The sequence below is a fragment of the Nesoenas mayeri genome (genome assembly GCF_963082525.1).
Source record: "Nesoenas mayeri genome assembly, chromosome: 7".
Classification (NCBI taxonomy): domain Eukaryota; kingdom Metazoa; phylum Chordata; class Aves; order Columbiformes; family Columbidae; genus Nesoenas; species Nesoenas mayeri.
In genome coordinates, this window is record NC_137551.1 from 35,465,366 (window position 1) to 35,488,019 (window position 22,654).

General features: G+C 41.0%; 1 protein-coding gene across 1 annotated transcript in view; it reads left to right on the plus strand.

The window, feature by feature from the left end:
• The window catches only part of HTRA1 (HtrA serine peptidase 1), a gene marked incomplete at both ends in the record, with an annotated part of 33,503 nt that extends 11,272 nt beyond the window's left edge, over window positions 1-22,231 (plus strand). The window contains 8 exons of the mRNA XM_080347787.1: window positions 5,442-5,541; window positions 5,845-6,049; window positions 16,448-16,642; window positions 17,336-17,368; window positions 18,498-18,612; window positions 18,736-18,793; window positions 19,493-19,588; window positions 22,063-22,231. Of these exons, the coding sequence (XP_080203913.1) occupies window positions 5,442-5,541; window positions 5,845-6,049; window positions 16,448-16,642; window positions 17,336-17,368; window positions 18,498-18,612; window positions 18,736-18,793; window positions 19,493-19,588; window positions 22,063-22,231 (971 nt within the window). The remainder of the gene's footprint in view (window positions 1-5,441; window positions 5,542-5,844; window positions 6,050-16,447; window positions 16,643-17,335; window positions 17,369-18,497; window positions 18,613-18,735; window positions 18,794-19,492; window positions 19,589-22,062) is intronic.
• Window positions 22,232-22,654: the final 423 nt, after the last annotated feature.

Here is a 22,654-nt window from a genome sequence, read left to right on the forward strand (position 1 = left end):
AGCAATTAATCATCTATTTTTGGCAACCTGAGTGGCTTAATACATTGAATTAGCTCACAAACTTCAGGTTGTGGTGACTCTGCTCGTACTCTGTGCTACTGGGCAAGGATTTTGTAGAACCATTTATGATCATTATGGAGTTAACGGAGAAAGAGAAATTAACCATGGATCCCTGTATCCGAGTCTGGTTTTCTTCTGCTGGCACCAGCCTGATGTTCACAGACCATGGACCCCACCAGCTGAGGTGGTAACACAGGGTCTGATGAATGGGATGGGGGTAAAACAGCTCTCCTGGCTGAGGACGGTACAGACATGAACCAAGCACAAAGGGTATTTTAATTTGGTTCCCCTGGCAGGACAGGAGCATTGCACTTTTCCAATATGAAGCATTTTTAATGATGACTCTGGAGATGGAGCTCCACCCCCTGCGATTTGCATATGAGCATCCTCTTTAACAGTTATAACATTACAAATACTAATAGTTGCAGCTGTCTTGGATGATTACTGTTTCGTTGGAAGTTGTGGGGGTTTTTTTAAGCTTAATGGGAATGATTTTTTCCTGCTGTTTTTAAAGAAATCAAAGGTTTGATTCCAGACTGAATCTGAGTTTTTTGACTTGAGACATGAGGATATGTGGTGTAGCCACATAAAGTGAGGGTGGGAGACACTTGCTGGGGTGTGCCTTTTTTTCCCCTCCCTGTGTCTAGACTAAAAAGTCGTCCCATTGAATTAGATAAATGTGCTGGTTCTGACTTCAGAGATTGGAAAGGAGACATGGGAGTGTTGAGGATGCAATGGGGAAGGAGACAAGAATGGGCAGCGAGCTGAGCTGGTCATGATGGCTCAGGGCAGAACCCCCTTGACTGAAAGGGAGAAAACACATGAAAACTGGTTGGGGAAAATGATCCATTTTTGCCTGAGCTGTGCCTAAAGGTTTGTGTGAAGAGCTGCTCCTATGAGAGGTGGATCTGTGCTGAGAGAAGACCTTCCAGAACAGCAGACACAGCTCTCACAACGGATGGGGAGAGGTTCCTCTCAAGGGATGCTTTGGAGATAGAAATCTCATAAGTTTAACTCAAAGTCTTACCAAAAGCAGCACAGATGAGTTGTGAGCATTAAAGCATCAATGCCACTTTGAGCAACGACCCAATCAGAACCTAGATCTTAATACTCTTTTTTGGCTCATCTTTATGAAACCAGATTATTTCAGTTGTTTACAGCCGGGTGTGCTTTTTTGCATGCCCTGGTATTCTCTCTTGTCTCCTAGCAATTCGTTTACTGGTATCAGCCCTGTTAATGCCAATTGGCAGAGATTTTCCTTCTCATTCGAGGGCTGACAGCCAGCACACCTTTGAAGTCCTTAGAGAAATAGTTGCCTTGGGAATTTTTCATGCTGTAACCTATTTATGTTGGGGTTTTTTTAGTCAGTTTTTGATCATTACCTGAATTCACAACAATCACCTTCATAATGACATTAATAAAGGTTTCTGAACCATGCTCATGGGCATTTAGGCTGTTGTGCAATAGTTCAATAAAAACATTACAAAACACAAATAATCGCCGCATATAAATAGAATGAGGGACAGTCTGCAAAGATCTGAACATCAAAGCTTGAAGGTTTTAGTCACTGGAGCTTTAGACAAGCTCACCTCTCAATGTTTAAAAAGAATCCAACAAAAAAAACTACAACTCCAAACACAAAATCAAAACACAATAAGACTCTATTAAGAACAAAGCTCCAGAAAGATGTCAAAAAAAAATAATGAGGCCAGAAAATTGGAGAATCTTTATTTGCATGATTTCAACACTGGTTATACTGAAGAAACAGTTTTTAATGGAGAAATCTACATTTTGGTGACCAGTTTAAGTATGGGATTCAACAGTTACCCACCTGCTTGTGTACCCATAAATCAGGATGGATACTGTGGTTGGATGTAAGTATGAGGATACACAGGCAGTGAGGGTTAAATAGTCAAAATGATTTCAATCAAAACTTTAAGCTATTGCTTTTTTATTGCTTAATGGTCAAGCACAGTCCACTGAACCACCACAGAGTGTCCAGCTCTTTAAACCTGAAAACCTGGAGGATGTTGCATGCTACCCATTCCACTCTTAAAACTGTGTTTTCTGCTAAGACTCTCAACTGGAAAATGATGTAGGAAAGAATAGGAAAGTGTCTCCTGAGAAGTTCTGAATTTCACTTCTACAGTGGCTGGTGATAACTGGAAACTACTGTCTGGCAGTTGAGAAATGGTGGTTCAGATCTCAGATAAGATCTTACACAGTGGTGGCTGCATATAGGAAAGATAAGTGCAGCTTGGCTCCCATGTGCATTGCTCAGTAATCCCAAAGAGCAATTAGCTATGGTGAACATTAAGTATGTACATAATGGGTATGTGGTATGCATGTACATATGTCCATTTTGGTCTCATTTCCGCCCCCCCCACTTCATAGTGATAGAAGAAATTTTCAACGTAATACTTTTACTATAGTCTTCAGATTTTATGTTGTCACATTGTCATAAAGACTGGTTGATATGATTATTTTCTTAGCGTTCATCAATGAATTAATCTGAATGATACTTTGGCTTCTGTTTACTTGCTTTAAAAAGGTATGTTTTCTATTTAAGTGGGCAGTTTTTCAAGAGCTGTTGCAAAACTTGCGTTACACAATGCAAGAATTCCTAATACATAAGCAATAGGCAGGCGTGGCAAGCTGTCGTAAGCTTTTTAGGTCAGTGTGCCATGAATCAGTATTTATTATCTAACTTTTTCACAGTATGAAATTTTGACCTTTTAAGTGTGCAGCTTCGTTTGAGACCGCACAAGGAGGTGGATTATACACAAAATACTGTCGCTTCTGAGGTCTTGGCATCCGTAGCCTCCGACTCAAAGTGAAGGCAACTGAGATGAAGCATTAGTAGTCTTGCCATGTACAGTTTAGACACCCTTTCTCTTCTTGAATAGCTAAATGTGAAAAAAAAAAGAAGTTTAAAGGCATAAAAAAAGCTGTGTGTTTCCTGAGCAGCTCCCTCACCCGTAGGAGTTCACATTTTCAAGGGCAGGATGTGACCTTTGAATGTCTACAACATTGTAACTGAGATTAAATGGTTTTAGAGGCAGGGATCAAAAAGCATATTGATGGATACAGTAGTGCCCTGTGGCGCTGTATCCCAACATCATGTTAATCCAGTCTGATAATCTGTCAAAGCTCCTATTTAATATGAATGAATACTTCCAAACTACAGTTCTTGTCCTCCTATCAGTTTTCCAAAACATTCCCATTGTAGTTATTAGCTTTATAGCAATGATGCGGTTCATTTGATACTGGATGTTTCTAATGAAATGAACACAAACCCTTTCATAAATTGATGTTTGTCACTCAGCAAGCCCCTTATGCCCTTCTGGCATAAAAGTCCAAGGAAAACAGTTTATGTGCAAGTTGGGCAAAGCACAGAGTGCTTTTGGGGAAAACAGTAGGTTGAGGACACAGGTTTCCTGCCCAACATTCCTGCTTCATAAAGCAGATTAACGTCTCCCAACTGATCTGAAACTGCATAGTGGGTTACGTGGTTACCGCTGTGGCTACTGTTCATGACTGATTGCATTCACAGGGTATAAATGGGAAAAACCTGTTCTTAATTTGTCAGTTAGTCTTTGGGTTGAGCATCCACCCAGCTCATGAGGGCAGCGTTTGCTAGTTGACATTGCTGAGTCACCTGAAACCCGTCTTTGACCCCTAATCAAACCAGTATCTGGTTAGTATGAAAAACAGCAACGTTTTGTTCCCGAATCATTCCTCTGAATCTCCTGCCATGGGTTTTTGCTTCCAATATGTATTTAAAAATTTGCACGTATTTTCAGTCTGGTTTTCGGATAACAAAGGTCATTCAAGTATTGGGATGATTTTATAGCATAGTCACAGAATCACACACAGAATCACAGAATTGGCTGGGTTGGAAAAGACCTCAGAGATCGAGTCCAACCCTTGGTCCAACTCTAGTCTGCTTACTACAATTCTGCAAATAATATATCCCGTTACACCGTCACAGGCATTTACATCATCCGCAAGCTGCTTACGGCTTTAATCTCTGGATAGATTTAGAAACCAAATGGCAAGGATGGAGCAGCACAGCACATTAATACTCGTCTGAAAGTCAACTGCAGTTTTGGCTTGTGCCTTTATAATGCAAAATGGATGCACTAGATAAAATGATTCCATAAAACTAGATAAAATGATTCCATAAAACAAAGACTAGTGAAAACGAAGGGTGTTTCTTGCCTCTAGGGAAATACAAAATAACTCTTTGGGGTTTTTCAATTGCTTGGTTGCTTCGAATTTGCAAAAAGCTTTGGCCCTGAGGAGGGGAAGCGACGTCAGGATTGTGAGTTTTTTCTAGAGGTTTTTAGACATCTGATGGTGCAGACAGGTTTTCTGTTGGCCACAATGGGAGTTTGGTATTTAGTTACTTTTGAAAATCCCACTGATCTCTCTTGAATACCCAGTGACCGTGAGCTTTTGTGTTGCAGCACTGCCCAGGAATGTGAAGCTTTGTGGTCCCATTGTTCTCCTGTGCGTATCTATTTTGTAGCCTTGAGGGTGGTTCAGTAACTCACATGGGATCCACTTCTTTGTGGAGCTGATGGACCACAGGCCATCACAGTGGAAAGGATAGCTTGAATATGGTTGTGTAGAGCGTATGTAATGTGCATCCACATTTACGTGCCAGGCAGAGGCTGGTGGTTCAGGCTGTGTGGGGACACAGGTCGGAGAGGCAGCACAAACATCGTACCCAAGTTAAACTTCCACAGCAGCTGCTGGAGACTTAAGCTGGGGTCAGGGCCTTGTTATCCTCGGCATTCTACAAATGCAGCAGCATGAGACTCCAAGAATCACTAGGCAGGAGTATTTTGGCAGAGGAACAGAGCCTGTTTGTTTGGAGAAGACCGTACAAGCTAAATAGACCATCTAGAATAGAAAAGAGGTGAGAGCAGTATTGGAGGCATCTAAGTACAAGATGCCTTTGAAAGGAAGAGTGAGGCGGTGCAGACATGAACTGAACTCTGACCCTGACCCAGTGCCTCATCCCTGGGAGCTGCTGGGGTGAGACGTGCTGAACCGGGGCTGGGGACACACAGGGTCTGTGGCTACAGCCCCGCTTGGAGCAGCATGGAGCAGATCTGCTGCCTCATGGCCCGATGGCGTGTGCTTCAAACAAGAAAGTTTCATGGATCCGTTTATCTAAATGCTAAAGCATGTTGCCTCTTCTGTGCAAAGAGCCAGAGGGGAAATCTGGGGCCAAGGGTTGTGCTGCAGATGGCTTTTAAGGAAGGGGAAAGATAAAGATATCCACTTGGAGCTTTTTTTAATTCAGGTGTTTCGCAATGACCCTTCTCCTGTCACTTGAAGAACTCATGACATGTTGTCTGTTTCTATTTCAGGCCAAGAACATCCTAACAGCCTGCGGCACAAATACAACTTTATTGCAGATGTGGTGGAGAAGATAGCTCCTGCTGTGGTTCACATTGAATTATATCGCAAGTAAACAAGATGGCCAGTTTTGATATTTATTTTTTTGTGCCAGAAATATTGATTGATGCTGTGTAATAGCAAAGAGCTTTTTGAGATTATAAATATTTGTTGTGCTTAAGAATTAAAGATAACTTAAGAGTCCTGGGGGAAAAAAAAAACGTTAAACTAATGCATGTGCATTATCTTCTTGATAATAGCAGATATCCTAAAGTGTTCAAAATCACCAAACTTTTTGGCCTTGTGTTATTTGGAGTGATTTGTGATCTCTCAACTTTTTTGCAGCACTAAGTCTTGATTTCCCATGTCTTTTAGACTTCCTTATTCAAAGAGGGAGATTCCTGTTGCCAGTGGTTCAGGATTCATTGTCTCAGAGGATGGGCTGATAGTGACAAACGCCCATGTCGTCACCAACAAAAACCGCGTGAAGGTGGAGCTGAAGAACGGTGAAACATATGAAGCTAAAATTAAAGATGTTGATGAAAAAGCTGACATTGCACTTATTAAAATAGATGCTCAGGTGAGTTGTTAAAGCAAGAGGCATTTTCCTCTTAATTTAGTACCCTCCTTTCCAAAAGCTATTGCTAATTTTCACATTTGAAGGAGAGGCTGGTAGTTTAGTGGTCTGAGTCACAGAGAATATCTGAGCTGGGTGGATGCACATTTTTAAAAGCCAAGTTTGTGGTTGGCAGTGGTTCATTTTATCACCTCTCACTCCAGTGCAAGCAAGTTCATAGCACTTTTGTATGCATCCTCAAAATAAAAAAACAATAGCATGATTTGGTTGTTTTACACACACATTGACCCCCTGAGAGAAGAGATGGGGGTGTTCCCTTGTGGCTGGTAATGAGATGCATTAATCTTTCTTGTGTGTGTATATTGAAGTCACAAATGGCTTTTAGAGAATGAGTTTGTCCCTCTGAAGGGGCTGTACCACACTGAAGTGGATACTAAAATGGAAAATGTCCTAGGAAGCATCTTGAATGTGCAAATTAAAGCCAGCTTGAAGAGATGCTCTTACACTGTGAGTGGTTTTCAGAACAAATGGGAATGCAACTTCCAATCCGCAGTCATCTTCCATATCAAACTTACCTCTGTCAGTGTTATTCTGCCTCCTGCACCAGCAGGAAATCTGTCGTGCAGTTCTGCACACGTCGACCACGCAGCGGATGTGGAATATTGTGTTGAAATACCATGTAATGTAGGTGCAATTAGATGCATGTGATTGCTTGGAGTGCTGCTCATCTTGGTTTCCCTTGTTTAGACAGTTAATGACGTCCAAGTTTAACGGGCAAGAACGTTTCATTTGAAACACATGACTCAAAAATGTGTAGATCTCACAGTGTTGTTTTAGTTCAGACCTATTCCCCAGCGAGGTCAAACGGGTTTGTGTCAGGGTTCATGACTAAGTCAGACGTCTGATACAGAGCTCTTGGATGACCCAAGATACGAAGTGCTCCTGCTGCTCCCTTGCCACCTTTGTCATTTAAAAGTTCATTCTTTTTTCTTATTTAAAAGCTTTTTAGCAGCATCATGGCAGAAAACCTTAACAAAACCAAGACTGGTTTTTGCCATATTGTTTTTTTTTTTCCCCTCTGTTTTCCTGAGATAACCTATTTACACATTTACCAATCACTTATTTCCTCATGCTTATATTAAAATAAGCAAAAGCAGATTTGCAGTAAGGGAAAGATCCCCAGCATGAGAACTTGGCAGCATAACACTGAGTAGGATATGGCAGGGACTGGCAGCTGGAAAAGTGATTTAAAATCGGAAGCACAACGTGGTGGGAAAAGTAGACCAGAAAATGGTAGTGAGGAGAGGACTTCAAGCAGTAAGAAGGAGCTTCAGAGAAGAGAGAAGCTGGTGAGTCAAAGAGATGAGACATTGAACTGATGCAACAGATCGTTTTGAGGACTTAGGGGAAGAGCAGACACAGAGTTTTGTGTTATTTGATACCCTAAAGAAATGGCTCCAAAATTTGCCTGCTGAGCTGCTTGCGGGAAGGGAGAACCTGGAAGACTGGAAGAAGCTTGGAAAAAAACTGAATGCAGCCAGATGAACTGCCTGTAGTGGAAATCACTGCCAAACAGGACTGGAATTGGCGTTTCTAGTTATGACTTGCAAGATGGCAAAAATTACTGCTGTGTAATTAAATGATAATCATCTCTTCTTCTTCAATCAGTTTAATTGTTGAATGTTGGCTGCAAACAGGACATCAGCATCACAACTTAATTCATTTGTATGTATTTGCACATTCCTCAAGGCAGGAAACCTTTTGTCTTAGAGCTGTCTAGAGCCAAGTTAGCTACGTTTTACTTTTTGCGGGTGGAGAAGGGAGGGATTGACCCCTTAATATGCAGTTGTCTATGAGAAAAATGGTTGGTTTTAATGAAACTTGGGGAAGTTTCTCAGTGCCTGGAGGCTCTTGCAGAAGGTGACAAGCAGGTCCCCACTGTCTTCCTCATGTAATATCAGCTTAGCACATCGTCTAGGTAGCAGATCAAAGTTCACACCTTACTCTAAATTAGGTAGAATATGGTTATGAATTTGGGTCTGGCGTACTCTTGTGTCCTATGTGTTGTACAACCCAGTATGTTGTCTGTTGTTCCCCCTTGGCTCCCAGCTGTTGCATCTCAGGATAACTTTGAGGAGACTTGGGGAAAAATTCTCGTATCACTTGTTTTTTTTTTCTTGGATGAGAGAGCGTTTTTCCAGCCAGATCTAGTGACATGGCACTGGGAGATCCCAGTCCATGGTGAGGTCTGAGGCACCTCTGATTGTAGGCCAGACAATGCTTTGCACTCCAAGAATTAGAAACATGCAATTTTAAGTGTTCACAAAAGGTAAAATGGAAATGCGATGAGTTGAGAAGTTGATTTTCAGACTGAAATTTAATGGGACATTTTAATATGTCCATTCAAGTTCAGTGTTTGAGCTTTCCTTTTTGCCTGGCAATCATTCAGATTCATAAGCTTTTTAAAACCAGAGGTAATAATTTGTTGAAGTTGAAAGGTATTTAATGACTAAAGAAGTCAATGCGATGGTACAAATAACCCTTTGAAAATCTGGATATGGCATGAAATCCAGCCCTAAGGATGCTTCTGTAGAAAGAGGTTAAATTCTTCCTTTCGAATAAATGATTTGAAGGTGACATCAAAGATGCAGAATTCTTTTTCCTCTGTGTTCATGTGGCATGTTGAGGCAGGATCTGAAGGATGAAAAACATGCCTCTGTGGTTAGGAACAGAGCTGGGCTTGAAGTATCAGTTTAGTCTGTCAGCTGTTTTTCCTAAACCTGTTAAGATTTTGCAGCAGCCTGTATGCTGTTTTTCTTCAAGGTGTGAACATCTGGCCAAAGACGTTACTAGAGCTAATTCGGCTTTGCTGAGTGCGATAGGAAATGAAAGAGGGTGGTAAAATCTGGGCAGCAGCAAGGATGAACCGTTTCCCTGATTAAATTCTTCTCCAGGGAAAAACACCCTGCAGTCAACGAGGAACAGAAATCTTGGAGTTGTTTTTCCAGCCCTAAAATATGCTGCTTTTTCTTTTCATTTTATGAAATAAAATGTATTTCTTGTGTCTGTGGCGAGACACAGCATTTTGCTGAAGTGTCGAAAGTAGAAAATAAGATTAGAGTAAATAGTGGTAAACACGAATGCATATAACTATACTTCCAAATGCAAACAGCTTTGCGGAGATGGCAATACTAGAAAGAAAGAGCACCGTTGCAGACAATTTGGATGTGAACATGTAAAATTTATAAACTTCCCTCCAAAAAGTTGATCTTTGGTAGCATAGGTAGAGGCTGTGAAAATAATCCATCCTGCACATGTGAAACTGCAGTGAGCCTAATAATCCATCAACAATATTGCACGACCTTCCAAAGTGAGCAGGTGCTTTTTGAGGTGGCAGAGCTTGATTGTGAAATTTATCTCCAGACCAATAACTACCTTGTTAAATGAGAATGTGTGACACAGCTGCAGCAAACTGTAAGCACCAGGAGGTGGGAAGACAATTTTAGGGTGGATTAATGGACAAGGACAAGGCTAATTGCAGACAGAGTTATAAAAGAGCCTTGTGTCCTAAACCAAAATAGGGGAAGGTGGAGGTGGCTTTTGCCTGGAGACAAAGGGTCACCCCTGGAAATCAGTGTCTGCCCTGCACAAATTATCTCTGAGCAGGTCCCTGTGGTTTGGCAGCGAGTGCAGAAGGGGTGAGAACAGTGAATGGCTTCATACTGAGGAATATATATATATATACATGCTTCAAACCAGCCATGAAACACATCACTGACTCTGAAATAGCGCCTGTGTCATGGAAAACGTGCCAGGGTTCCTCGATGTGACCACTTACTGGCTTCTGTATCCCAGGCAGGATTTGGCATCTCAGTGATACAGCCATAGTGGGTTTGTGACCAGTCTCTAATTTGCGGTGGTATTTCAGCCCTTTTGCTTACGATTTTTCCTGCATCTTCCTAATAACCACTTAGTTTGACACTTGTAAATCAACAAGATCTTCTGCCGTCATCCTTTGGTGGTTTCGTGAGGCAATGCAGTGTCTGTATCTTTGCGGTTGGAGGGGATTTGCTTTTTTCCCCTTGTGTGTACAAACTGGAGGAAGCGGGAAAGCAAACTTTCCTGTTTATGTATCAATATTTTAATAGCCTGCATTTTGAAAAAAAACAACAAACTCCTTGAATACCAGATGTGTCTTTTCTAAAATGCTCTTTTACTTTGAAATATGTCGCTGGATATTATTGCTTCCCCTCGAGAGCCTGAGGAAACCCACATATTGCTTCCAGAAGTCTTCAAGACCCATAGAAATGAAATAGCTTGTAAGAATCTCAGCTGTTCACTCCTGTTTACTCATGGGTTTAGTTAGGCAGCAGTGTTTTCCTGCCATCTTTGGCTCCTTGTAGCTCTTGCTCTGGGGATGATGTGCTGGTCCGGCTCCCCAGGAAGCAGAATGTCCACACACCTCCATGGTGGGTCTGCCAGCACCACAGTATTTGATTTTAAAGGAGAACAGTGATGTCTTGCCAGGTAATTCAAATCCTGGTGACACAGCAAAACAACGCTTCATGCTGTTTTATTTTGTTCTGCAAGCTTCCCATGCTCCATATTTAGATAATGAGACTCAGTGTTGTTTTTCTAACTATAGATGAAATACTTTCGGAGGCTTGTAATGCATTTAACTTGGGTTTTCCATTTTCTTTGGCACTTTGTCAAGGAGTGTCTAGATTGTTGATGATACACTGCATTTTTATATGCTAACGGCCTGTGTTTTTGTTTTGCCATAACATATTCTGAGAGTTAAATAGTTCCATTAATGAGAACAGAAATGTGATTCCCAGGGAAGTTACACATTTTGCCGAAGTTACTTACAGCTGAGTTAGCGTACCATACAAACATCTGTTTCTTTTCCACCTAAAAATAAAAAGCATGAAGGAAATCTGTCACCATGTAACACAAAGTGAACTCCCAACATTTGTCTCCTCTTCATTGGTTTATTGAACTCCTTCCTGCAGATTGATGGTCTTCCTTCCACAAACGAATGGGATTACAGAGCAGAGAAGGGATTTACTTGCTTTCTGTGCCGACATACAGGCAGATTCACTTATTTAATGGATAAAAAAGGTCCAGCTGAAACACCTACTGGTTACGACCATCAGTCTACTGGTTTTTATTCCTCTGGTGGTGGTGATGTGCTGCCTCCTCTTTTAGTTCCAGAGCTGATTTGTCAAAGCTCTGCTTATTTTACCTGACTCGAGCTATGTTGCTAATGTACCTCAGGTGAACATCTGGCTCCTGGCTGATGATGCTGTTCTAGACTTGTCCTAATGTCTCGTGCCACAATCGCTGTGTCTTATCATTGGGTGAAGCCATTCCTTGTGGTGATGTGCAGCTCTCCATTTCGTGGGAGTTATGTTTATCTAAGGTTTGAGTCAAATCCATATATAAAAATGTCTGAAGCCCTTTGGGATGAGAAAGGCTTAAAATATTAACACTAATTAATGGCTCCCTCTCTGGCTGGGTGTAAACAGTGAGTCATGTGCCACTTATGGTTTTGCATGTTTAGTCCTATTTCTGTGTACTTGCAGAATGTCCGCTTGCAGATTTGTTTTATTGAGTAAACACAGATCCCAGCAGGGCCCGAGGCTTCATCAAATGCAAAAAGGAGGGAGGAGGGAAAGAAAAGACGTTAATGTGTTGCCCAAGGTCATGCAGTGAGTCACTGGGAACACTGGGTTTAGGTGCTGGGTGTTTCTGGCTCCCTGTTCATTGTGCTGCAAGGCATCCTCGTTTGTCTGGGATTTTAATTAACTGCCATGGCAAATCTATAGTTAACCAGACAGAATCACGAGTTATAACAGTAGTTACGTCAGCCTGATGACCATCAGTTGTTATGTAAAAATTGAAGAGTGCTTGTTTATTAATTATAGTTATTAAGGGCCCTAGACCCATGCATTTTAAACTTGGTTTATAAGAACTGGCTTAACATCCTAGGCAAGAGCTTGCCAGCAGATGGGTATGAGGGCACAGGCAGGGTATTCTGATAAGATTCTGGTTATAGTCACTGCTGGAAGTATTTGCCCTGCATTTCCAGTGCTCTTCTCATGCACTGTAGAAGGATGTAGTTCCTCATCAATCACTTGATACCCTGGGATTTTGACTGTTTTTCTACTGACTTCACTTCAAACCCACCTCTACAATTTAAATAAATACTTGAGGGGGTTTGCTAATGGAAAGTTTAGTTCTGAATGTGGCAATGCTATTTTTAAGCCTTTTTTTCAGAGAGAAATCCCAAGTTTAAAGCCACTGCAGCGCATATATCCATCATAACCACTTCTTCATGGCATTGTGGAGGTCCTAATGAGAGTATTTACACGCAGTGCTGTTGGTGCTCCCTGCACCGCACTGCGAAATCACAAGGAATGGCATTTTGAGTATCACAGAATCCCAGAATGTCAGGGGTTGGAAGGGACCTGGAAAGCTCATCCAGTGCAATCCCCCCATGGAGCAGGAACACCCAGATGAGGTTACACAGGAAGGTGTCCAGGCGGGTTGGAATGTCTGCAGAGAAGGAGACTTCACAACCTCCCTGGGCAGCCTGGGCCAGGCTCTGCCACCCTCACCATGAAGAAGTTTCTCCTCAAATTTAAGTGGAACCTTTTGTGTTCCAGTTTGAACCCATTGCCCCTTGTCCTATCACTGGTTGTCACCGAGAAGAGCCTGGCTCCATCCTCCTGACACTCACCCTTTATATATTTGTAACATTAATGAGGTCGCCCCTCAGTCTCCCCTTCTCCAAGCTAAAGAGACAATCCCTCAGCCTTTCCTCATAAGGGAGAGTACACAAACCCCACGGAATTTCATTTACCATGTCGACTTCTAGACCTTGAAGGTCTTTTTCAACTACGCTCAGCATCCTCCTAGTTCTTGAAGTGTGGTACATACCTGTGTCCTCCCATCCCCTCCCCATGGCGTAGGCCTATGGAACAGGTAAAAATTAATTATCTTGGTTAACAGAATATGACAAATCAAATGCATTAGTTACACTTGTATTTATCTTGAGGTAGTGTATTTTTACATAAGGCTACAGCTCTCCTAGAAGTGCGCTGCACAGAGGACGCATTTTGCAAAGCTGTGTTTCATAATATGTGCAGAGCAAAGCGATTTTTTGCAATTGATTTTTGTTCCTAGCAAAGGAGAGGTTAGCCAGACTCCAAAAGGCGTGTTGGATCACACGGGTGACCCACAGCCAATCCATACAGCGTTGCACTTTGAACTGAAGCCTGGCTAGTATAGGCATGGGCTTGAAAACTCAGCACAATCAAAAGTAATTGTATTAGTCAGAGATTGTTCATGTTTTTTCATTCTGCTGCCAAATGCGATTTTGGCTCCGTGACTGTTTTTAGAACTCTGGAACGTTGTATAAATCTTTAACTTTGCACTTGACCAGTCTTTTTTTTTTTCTATTAATGAAAAATATTATTTGTGTTTTCTTTTGCTTGTCTATGTTTCGTTTGCTGCTAAATGCCCTCTTTATAAAGGATTAATTTTTAGTGCACCGGGATACAAACAAAAGCCACTTTTTGTGTTGGTTGGGCTTTTTTTGCTTCTTTTTTTTTTTAAATAAGCAGTGCCAAAAAGAGATGCTCTTCTTGACCAACGACATCTTGAAAACACGTGCTACGTCAGCTCCATAGCATCTGGTGAGAGAAGGAAGGGCCAGGGTGCTCCCTCTCTCCAAACAATACCCAGATGGGGCTGTTTGTGTTGCGTATGCCGCGTGTTTCTCAGCTCAGCTCATTGGAGCTGCCCGGTCCCCGCGGAACCAGAGAGGTCCCTGGGAGCCAGGGCTGTGCTCCGAGGTTCCAAACTGCTTGGGATGTCATTACTCATCTTTCACTCTGCAAACATGATGAGGGAAATGAGTATCGCCCTTGAGTCCTCCTCAGAATTAAACCACAGCTGCGGTTGGGTTTATCTATGGCTGTGGCACTGATGGGGACCACCAATAATTATTATTTAATAGTAGGATGTTGCTGGTTGTGAAAACTTTCAAAGGAAAGATAATTAGAAAGGGAAAGCTTTTTTACTGTGTTGCGTGTTCTGTTGCTCTTCCAACAGATTCTGTTTAACAAGCAGTTGGTTAATTATTTTCTTACTGTCTGGAGCCTGAAGTATAAGTTTCCATAAAGCATCTTATCCCGTCTGGGATTTGGCAATGAGTTTTATTGAAACAATCTGTTCATCCGAGTAAAGTTTTGCTGGCGGAATTGTTACAAAGGATACACAGGACCAGGCTTGTGAAATATTGAAACCATAACTTCTGTATTTGCAGCAGCATATAGTGATGACTGATCTCTTTCATTTTTTACTTTATAGACATGGTGTGTCTGCTAGGACATTTAAAATAAACTGTAGATGAAAAATACAAAGTGATAGACATTTGGGTTAATTTATATTAGTGGATTTTTTGTCCCTAAAACTTAGGGGATAGACTTATCAATACAGGTTAGTGGTAAAAGACCCCTAAAGGGCTAGCCCTTAATTTCAAATTTAAACTTTTAATATCTTCACTTTTTGACAAAATTTAGTAATGATTCAGCTTCTGTTAACTTCTGAAACAAAATTATCACTCCAGAATTTCTACAAATAATTTAGGGCATACTAAATATTGTCTTATTTCTTTGCTACTTGGGGACAGAGTATATAGCTTTATAATCCCATCAAGTATAGGCACATAAATCTGTGTGCTTTGGAACAGGTACTGGATGAAAAAGGCACTTTCACAAGTTTTCCAGAAGGAATTAATTACAAGAAGTATTAAGCCAATGTGTACCTTTATTTTAGGTAGGCAGCTCAAGAATACCTTGAATGTACCTTGTTTTTCAAGAAAGTGACTGTTATCCACTCCTTGGAAATTGCTTTAAATTAATCTCTAGGTGGGCTTCTACATCTAGAATCACTGGCCTGTTTTTAAAGTTTATATTAATGCCTTTTTCCCTTTGGGGCCAGGTGCATTGAGCAAAAGAATTTTGAAGTGGGGTGAGCTTAGAGGAAAGTTATGTTCACGTCAGATTTGCCAAACAAAAGCTGCATCCCTTCAGACTTCTGTTTTGATTTCAGGTTCAGCAACCTCCTAATCCTTCAAATCCTTATGTCAAAATTTATACATGTCCAGGTCCATTGATGCTAATAGAAACAGCCTAGTGACATGATTAAATATGTAGTTAAATACCTGGGGAGGGTCATTTGGAGAACAGATTAAACATATGAAAAGATTAAAAACGATGTTACATCACCGAAAGGGTAAAGGCTGATTTTTGAAAATGCAAAAAAAAAGAGAAATGGTGCTCAATATGTGTTTTACACGCAGGTGATAAACAAAGCAAGATATTTATTAGAAATATGATCTGTTTCAGAACATCATTCTTTACCACCTGGGGAGTAGGAGGCCTTAAGAACTTCCCAGCTGTTTTCTGATTGCTGTGGGGGGTTATTGGTCCCATTGGAATCATCTGTGATCCAGCCAGTTCAGTTCCTGTGCAGATACAACTTGTCCTGGAGAAACCAGACTCGGTTCCCTTGATCCATTGCCTGGGCAAATGTGTGTGGATCCAGCCTCCTCTCTTCTTTTTTTAATTACTGTAAATTGCAGCATTTGATGCTGCATTCTATATGCAAATTGCATCTATTGATGCTGGATTTTAAAATGTTTTGTGTCTTAGTGGGAATGTCTTCATTGAAGATAGTTAATATGTATAGAGATAAGATCTTTAAAGGAAAATATGATGGTATCTCCTACTGTCATAACAGAAAAATCCCTTAAAGTCTTTAAATCCTAATATCTTCAGAAAACATCAGAGTATGTAGGAGGCAATATAATAATTTGGAAGAGATACTCTTGGGAAAAAAGATGAAACATTAGCTGGTGTCTTATGAGAATATCAAATGCTTTTAACTGTACATATGTTTGATACACTTCAGCTGTTGATTTCATGAATTTGGTGTTTAGTCTTAATATATTATTTCAGCAGCTGTTGGCTAATTATTTCAAGAAGCCGTTGGAAGCAACTCATTCCTAGTATCATCAGATGTTTGCTTTGTACATCAGAGCATAAATATTCCTTTGGTCTTTCAACTGTTTTTGATTTAATGGGTACCTGTTGCAGACAAAGAACTCCTACAGTCTACAGAGCCCACTCTTTAGAGCAGAAGTTCATTGAGATGTTTCTGTACAGAACCACAGGAAATATTCAAAGCAAATTGAGCGAGCAAAATCCCCAAGTGATAACACCTCATTTTCGTCCTCTGTTTTATTAATGTATTCATGTTTCTGTAGAAATTGTTTTGCTGATGTAGTGGTGTCTTAACAACATCTGATTTTTTAACATTTTTTGTTTGTAGGGTAAATTGCCAGTTCTTCTGCTTGGCCAATCTGCAGACCTGAGGCCAGGAGAGTTTGTGGTGGCCATTGGAAGTCCGTTCTCCCTTCAAAACACGGTGACCACGGGGATCGTCAGCACCACTCAACGCGGCGGGAAGGAGCTGGGGCTCCGCAATTCCGACATGGACTATATTCAGACCGACGCCATCATCAACGTAGGTCCCGCTCTGAACCTCATCCCTGTCTCCTCTTATATTCCTTGAATAGTTCCTTTGAAAATACAGTTCTTAAGAACAGCGAGCACAGTTGGCTTTTATTTTATCTGTGTAAATACGGACATCTGTGGTGCAGCAGCACTTGGTTGTTGTTTAAAAATCCCCCAAGGAACCACACCAAGTACAATATCTGCCTTCACTTCAAAATTCTTACAGATTACAAGGGAGGAGGCAATAATCCCTGGCGAATAAGTATCTTTTCAAAATCCACCATGTTTTCTAAAAAGAAGCCAAGCTGAGTTTAAGGATTCGAATTTGTTTCTCCACTAAGGCAAAACAATAGTTTTTGTGCTTCTACTGTTTGCCTGTAAGAAATCTTCACTGACAGCTCCCAGAACTGTCCTAAAACCTTCTAAGCTGCTAGAGTGGTGCTGTTATAACAAAGGAAAAACCTTGGCTTTCTTAACTTATTTTGGCAAAAGAAGAAGGAAGAAGTGTTTGCAAAGCTCAGCTAAAAGGGATGATGTGGAGTGTAGTTAATGGGTTTGGATGTCAAGACTGTTCTATTGCACATGATTAATAGACAATGAAAAAATTACAACAGAAATATTTCAAAAATTTCTTTAATGTTTTGCTTGCCATGCATTAAGAGGTAGATATTAAAACATGTTCTTGCCATATGTTTATTTTCAGTATGGAAACTCTGGAGGACCCCTAGTAAATCTGGTAAGAGTTTCTTTAAGTTTGTTTGGTGTCATATTTTGTATTTCTAACTTTTTAGTTTAAAACCAAAACAAAACCCCCTGGCCAAACCCACAGACAAACAAAATCCCACACCAGAAATATGATTCAGAGCTTTCGATATCTGGATGACTGCACAAAATTCACATGGTTCTTAGTAATCACTTGTCTGTGTTTATGCTGGTAAATCACAAGTTACGCTTAGATTTCAATATTTAAAGGATTTACAGTTTGCATTGTTTTGAGCAATTGTAATGCTTTTTTTTTTGCACACGCCTTGCAAAAAGCAAATAGTACATATTAAAGTTGAGGTGTTTGCCCTCACTGTGTAACGTGCAGCTGGAACTTTGTTTTACACACTGAAACTCAGCTTAACGGTTCAAAACAAAATCTACTTTATTTTGAATTGCACTGAGAGTGGATTAAAAAAATCCACATATTTTTATCAGCATATTGTGGTTTATTTGCTGATACTGTAGAACACAGAGCTGACGTTGCAGCATAATAAGGGATGGTATAAATTGGGAGAAAGAGCTACTCAGAGTTTCCTCCTTGGAGATTTGGCAATTTTTTTTCACCCAACTCACAGTACAATTTCAGCAGTAACCTGCATTTAAAAATTATAGCTGGATAGTTATATATTATCTGGGATATATTATCTGGGATACATCAGGGAAGGAAGCTGCTGAGATTTCAGAAGTGTTTGAACCATCAAGTGACAGCAAAGTGGTTTAATCTGAAATTCCCTCTTGAAGTCACATTATTGGGAAAAGCATTTGATTTTGTGGGAAATATTTGCTCAGAACCTGTCGGCGCCGCACTTTGCAAGGTGCCCGCTGAACTAAACAGATCCGAATTGGCTGTGGAATATTCTGTTCATCTGCTGCAAGCTGGAGAGCTGTCCAATTCTGATCCCTCTTCTACCAGGAATATAGCACCATCTGTTTTCCAAAATTTTTTATTAATAGATGATTCAGACAAATTAGATTTAATGAAACCATTTAGAAGATTGAAAACCAGCTATGGAACGCGTCTTTGTGATTGCTTGCAAGAAATCATCCATTTATCTTCATGACGTTTCACGTTTGCTAATAACATTTTGTTATTTCTCCAGGATGGTGAAGTCATAGGAATTAACACATTAAAAGTTACAGCAGGGATCTCGTTTGCTATCCCATCGGACAAAATCAAAAAGTTTCTAACTGAATCTCATGACAGACAAGCTAAAGGTACCGTATCTCACCACTTTGGAAGAGGAAAAACATGGAAATAGTGATAAACCAGAAAGACAAGAGCTATTGAGGCTCTCTTTGGTGAGAGCAGTTAATCAAGACCTGTTTTCCTCTTTGTAGGAAAAGCTGTAACCACAAAGAAGTACATTGGCATTCGAATGATGTCTCTAACTCCTAGGTAAGTAAAAACGGAGGTTCCTCACCTTTCAAACAACTCCTTGGCTTTTTCTTTTCCTTAATGCTTCAGCAGAGAATAATTAGTGATTGTTAATTTGTCCGGGGGAGTCTATTAGGGTAGTTGCCATCTGTCCTGTGCTGTCACAAGGCTCAAGGAGGAAACAGGATGGAATGTTTTCAAGTATTACAGCAGCTTCGTGCACATTTCTCTTTCTATAAAATTATTTCCAATGAAGAATTCACTTAATGTTAAATGAAGGTTTTGTGTGGACTTGCTTATTCACACTCCAACCGGGAAAAACTCATGAGCGGATGAGTTTTTCTACATCCTGTGGAAATACCCAGAAGTTTTCCCATGTGAAAGATCAGAGGTATAAAAAAGCATTGAAATCTGAAGGGGTTTGGGTTTTTTTAGGTGTTCAGGATCTAGAGTAATGACCAAGTTTTGAAATGTTTTAGCTTTGATCCTCTGTATCTATTGAAATGGTTGTACTTATCAGAAATAGGCATTAAAAAGCATGTAAAAAGTCTAATAATTCTTGAAATACTTGCAAGGGTTAATATGAATTGTGAAGTGTAGCATCAACATGTGTAAAATACCTCAGCTAGTAAATGTTAAGTGAGTTAACTAAGCAAAAATGCGTGTTTTTTTCCCATCTTGCCAAAATATTTTTGTTGTTATTTTTTTTTCATTTTCCAGCAAAGCTAGAGAGCTGAAGGATCGCCATAAAGACTTTCCTGATGTTGTCTCTGGGGCCTACGTTATTGAAGTAATTCCAGAAACACCAGCTGAAGCGTAAGTTGAGCTACTTTTCTTCTGAAAACCACTGCCACTGACTTAAGGGGGTGCTGGTGGAGAATGTTCCCTGCTTAACTGGCTATCTCGATTATGCTAAATTAACGAAATTATGACCATCTGACAGCTATTAGGTTGTCTGCTGGAAATCGCTTTGTGGTTTCAGTCCGGTCCCTGATGGGCAATATTGCAAATATATCGGGTATTGCAGCACAGCCCTGTCAGCGTTCCCGGCCGAAAGGGCAAGGATTCAGTGGGCGTGAAAACTCCGTTTTCATTTTCCTCAGCGATCGCTTCCAAGACATCTGTTGTACCGATGCCAGTGTGGAATGAAGGCGTTTGCTTGTGTGTGTGCAAGCCCTGCTGGTCGCTGCTGTAGGAGAGTGAAGGAGATGCTTTATGTCCACCTTGTGAAGATGTGTCCATCTCAGCCCAAGCTCCTTGGTGTTGGGTAAACCCAGCAGCTCTCCTGGTGTACCACCATCTGGGGTGAAATCCTCTCGGCTTGAGATACTCTTCCATGTGAGACTTTTATTAGGAGTCACATTACTGGGAAGAGCTTTTGATTTTGCCCAACTGATCTTTGTATTTGCCCAGAACCTCACTTGAAATGTGTCGTCTGGTCTGTGGTCACCAGCAGTGCTCTGGCTGGCTGTTGCTGGAGACACTTTCCCTTCAGACTTTGGTTAATATTAATCTGCTTAGTAGTCCAGGGTAGGAAAGAGGAAACTTTATTCATTTTCTGAAACTAGAGGTCATTTGAGAAAAGGGTGAATGTGGCAAGAAAGAGGCATCTGTAGCACCAAAGGCATGCGGGCAGAAAGCTGCGTGGAGCAGGCAGATGTTATCTCTTGGGGATACTGTGAGGATAGATGGACGATGTCTTTGTTACAGTTTGGATGGCACCGTAAGATACACAGTATTAGCTGTCTGGCTTGCTTTCTAAATTGTTGCTACTTTATGTAGATAATTCTTGTTGGCAGCACTGCTGATGCAGAATACTGGTGTATCTGCAATGTGAAATTAGTAATAACGTGGCTGCTCCATTGTGGGACTGAACGTGCATGGTCCAACCTGTAGGTGCAGAAAAACCATTATAGAAGCATGGATAATAGTTAGCGGAGAGAGGGAGGAGGGCATTGGAGAGCTAGAAGAAATGTGAGGCAATGTAGCCTCCTAACTTGAAGGCAAACTTAAATCAGGATGCTTCCTCTGAAGGCTGGCCTGGCAATTACAATGCAGCCCATGTTTGCTCTGTCTCCACCATTCTTGGTCCCCTTGTCTACAGGTTAACCCATTCTACTGCTTTTTCTCTCGGATGCATCATGTAGACATGCTGGGTGCAGCGACCTGTCCTGGGTACAAGTCAAGAGTAGAGGCTGCACAAGAGACCAGGATAATGTGAATGGTTTCTTCCATGAGAACATTTTAATCCATGCTTTCAGTAGGCAACCAGATTCATTGCAAATGTTGGCCAGGGCACCCTGCTTGCAGGAGACACTCATGTAAGACGTTTTCTACGGGCGGAAGAGGCCGATGACTGCTCTGTGGTTTTGTGAAACTCTGTGGTTTTGTGAAGAAGGATTGTGCTGAAGGGCTGAATCATGTCTGATCTGGTTACTTGGTGAATATTTCCATAACTTGGAGCCAGATCATTGTGCAAGACCAGACAAGATGCTGTGGTGGATGATGGTATCCCTCACCACCCCATTTCTGGGTCCTGGCAGCAGTCTCAACCAGCTCCAACAGAGACCCACAGCCCCGGGCAGCGGAGCCTTGCGGTGCCGCTCCAGTTCTGCTCCATCTTGCTTTGAGTCAGGAGGGGTTTGTTTTCAGTTTGCACAAGGTGCTGAGGTCAGGAGAAGGGTTCTAGGGGGTGTGGGCAGCTGGACAAGGACACACATGCATTTTTGGTGATTTGACTAAATCACTGTGTGTGTTATTCCGCTTAAGTTTGAAACACGAAGGTAAGGTGAAGTGGCTGCCAATAAGCTATACGTGGAGAACAGCATGGATTCGGGACTGAAATTCCTCTTGTGTTAACACACAATGCCATTCAGGTCACTTTGCTATGTATACATGAATAAAAGGAAGAAAAACATCCCTCTAAAATGAGTGCCTTGTTGCAATTATTTTAAAAGAAAAATACACCTCTATCTCTTTTACTGAATCAGCATCCAGGGTCCTTATTGTAGAATTACTGCGTTATTTGCCATAGTGATTTCTGTTACAGACAATGAAACATGGAATTCATCAAACTTGTATCTGCATCTGATCTCTGAGGTTTCCTCATTGTGTTGTAATCTTCACCGCTTCATAAATTCTGATTGCTTTTTGCATGCCCACCGCATCTCTGTGCAACTGCTATTGGGTGGGGAATAGGAAAAATCTAGCAACTTTTTTCTTTTAAGACAAATGTTGTAAGAACAATAAAATAGCAATTATAATAATATATTGCCGCTTTATATTTTCAGTGGTGGCCTGAAGGACAACGATGTGATTATAAGCATCAATGGACAGTCGATAAGTTCAGCCAGTGATGTCAGTGACATTATTAAAAAGGACAGTACGTTGAACATGGTTGTACGCAGGGGCAACGAAGATGTGATGTTAACAGTAATTCCCGAAGAAATCGATCCCTAACCAGAAACATGAGCTGGATTTCATGTTTTCTTTTAACAGCATTGGACTGCTTATATTCTCTCTGTGCTGGTACAGGAAACATTAGACTTCTGACCAACGTTCTGCTTGTTCAGTGGATTAGTATTGACCAACAGAGTAACTTCTAATAGGTTTAAGGTGCAAGATCAGTGTAATTTCACGTACTCCAGACGATAATTTTTCCTTCTGTATTATGTATGCAATGTATTCTTTACTGGCTGTTACATTCCCTGCTTAACAAATCAACGTTTGCTTCCCTGTGTCGAATAGATTTACCATTCTTTCCGCTAAGATTTAAACAAAACCCATGCACACAATGTGTGTTGTGGTATTCAGGTATTTATAGGTTAGCTGTGTTTTAACTGGAAATACCATTGTAAAGGAGTAGTTGGTTTAAAAGAAAAC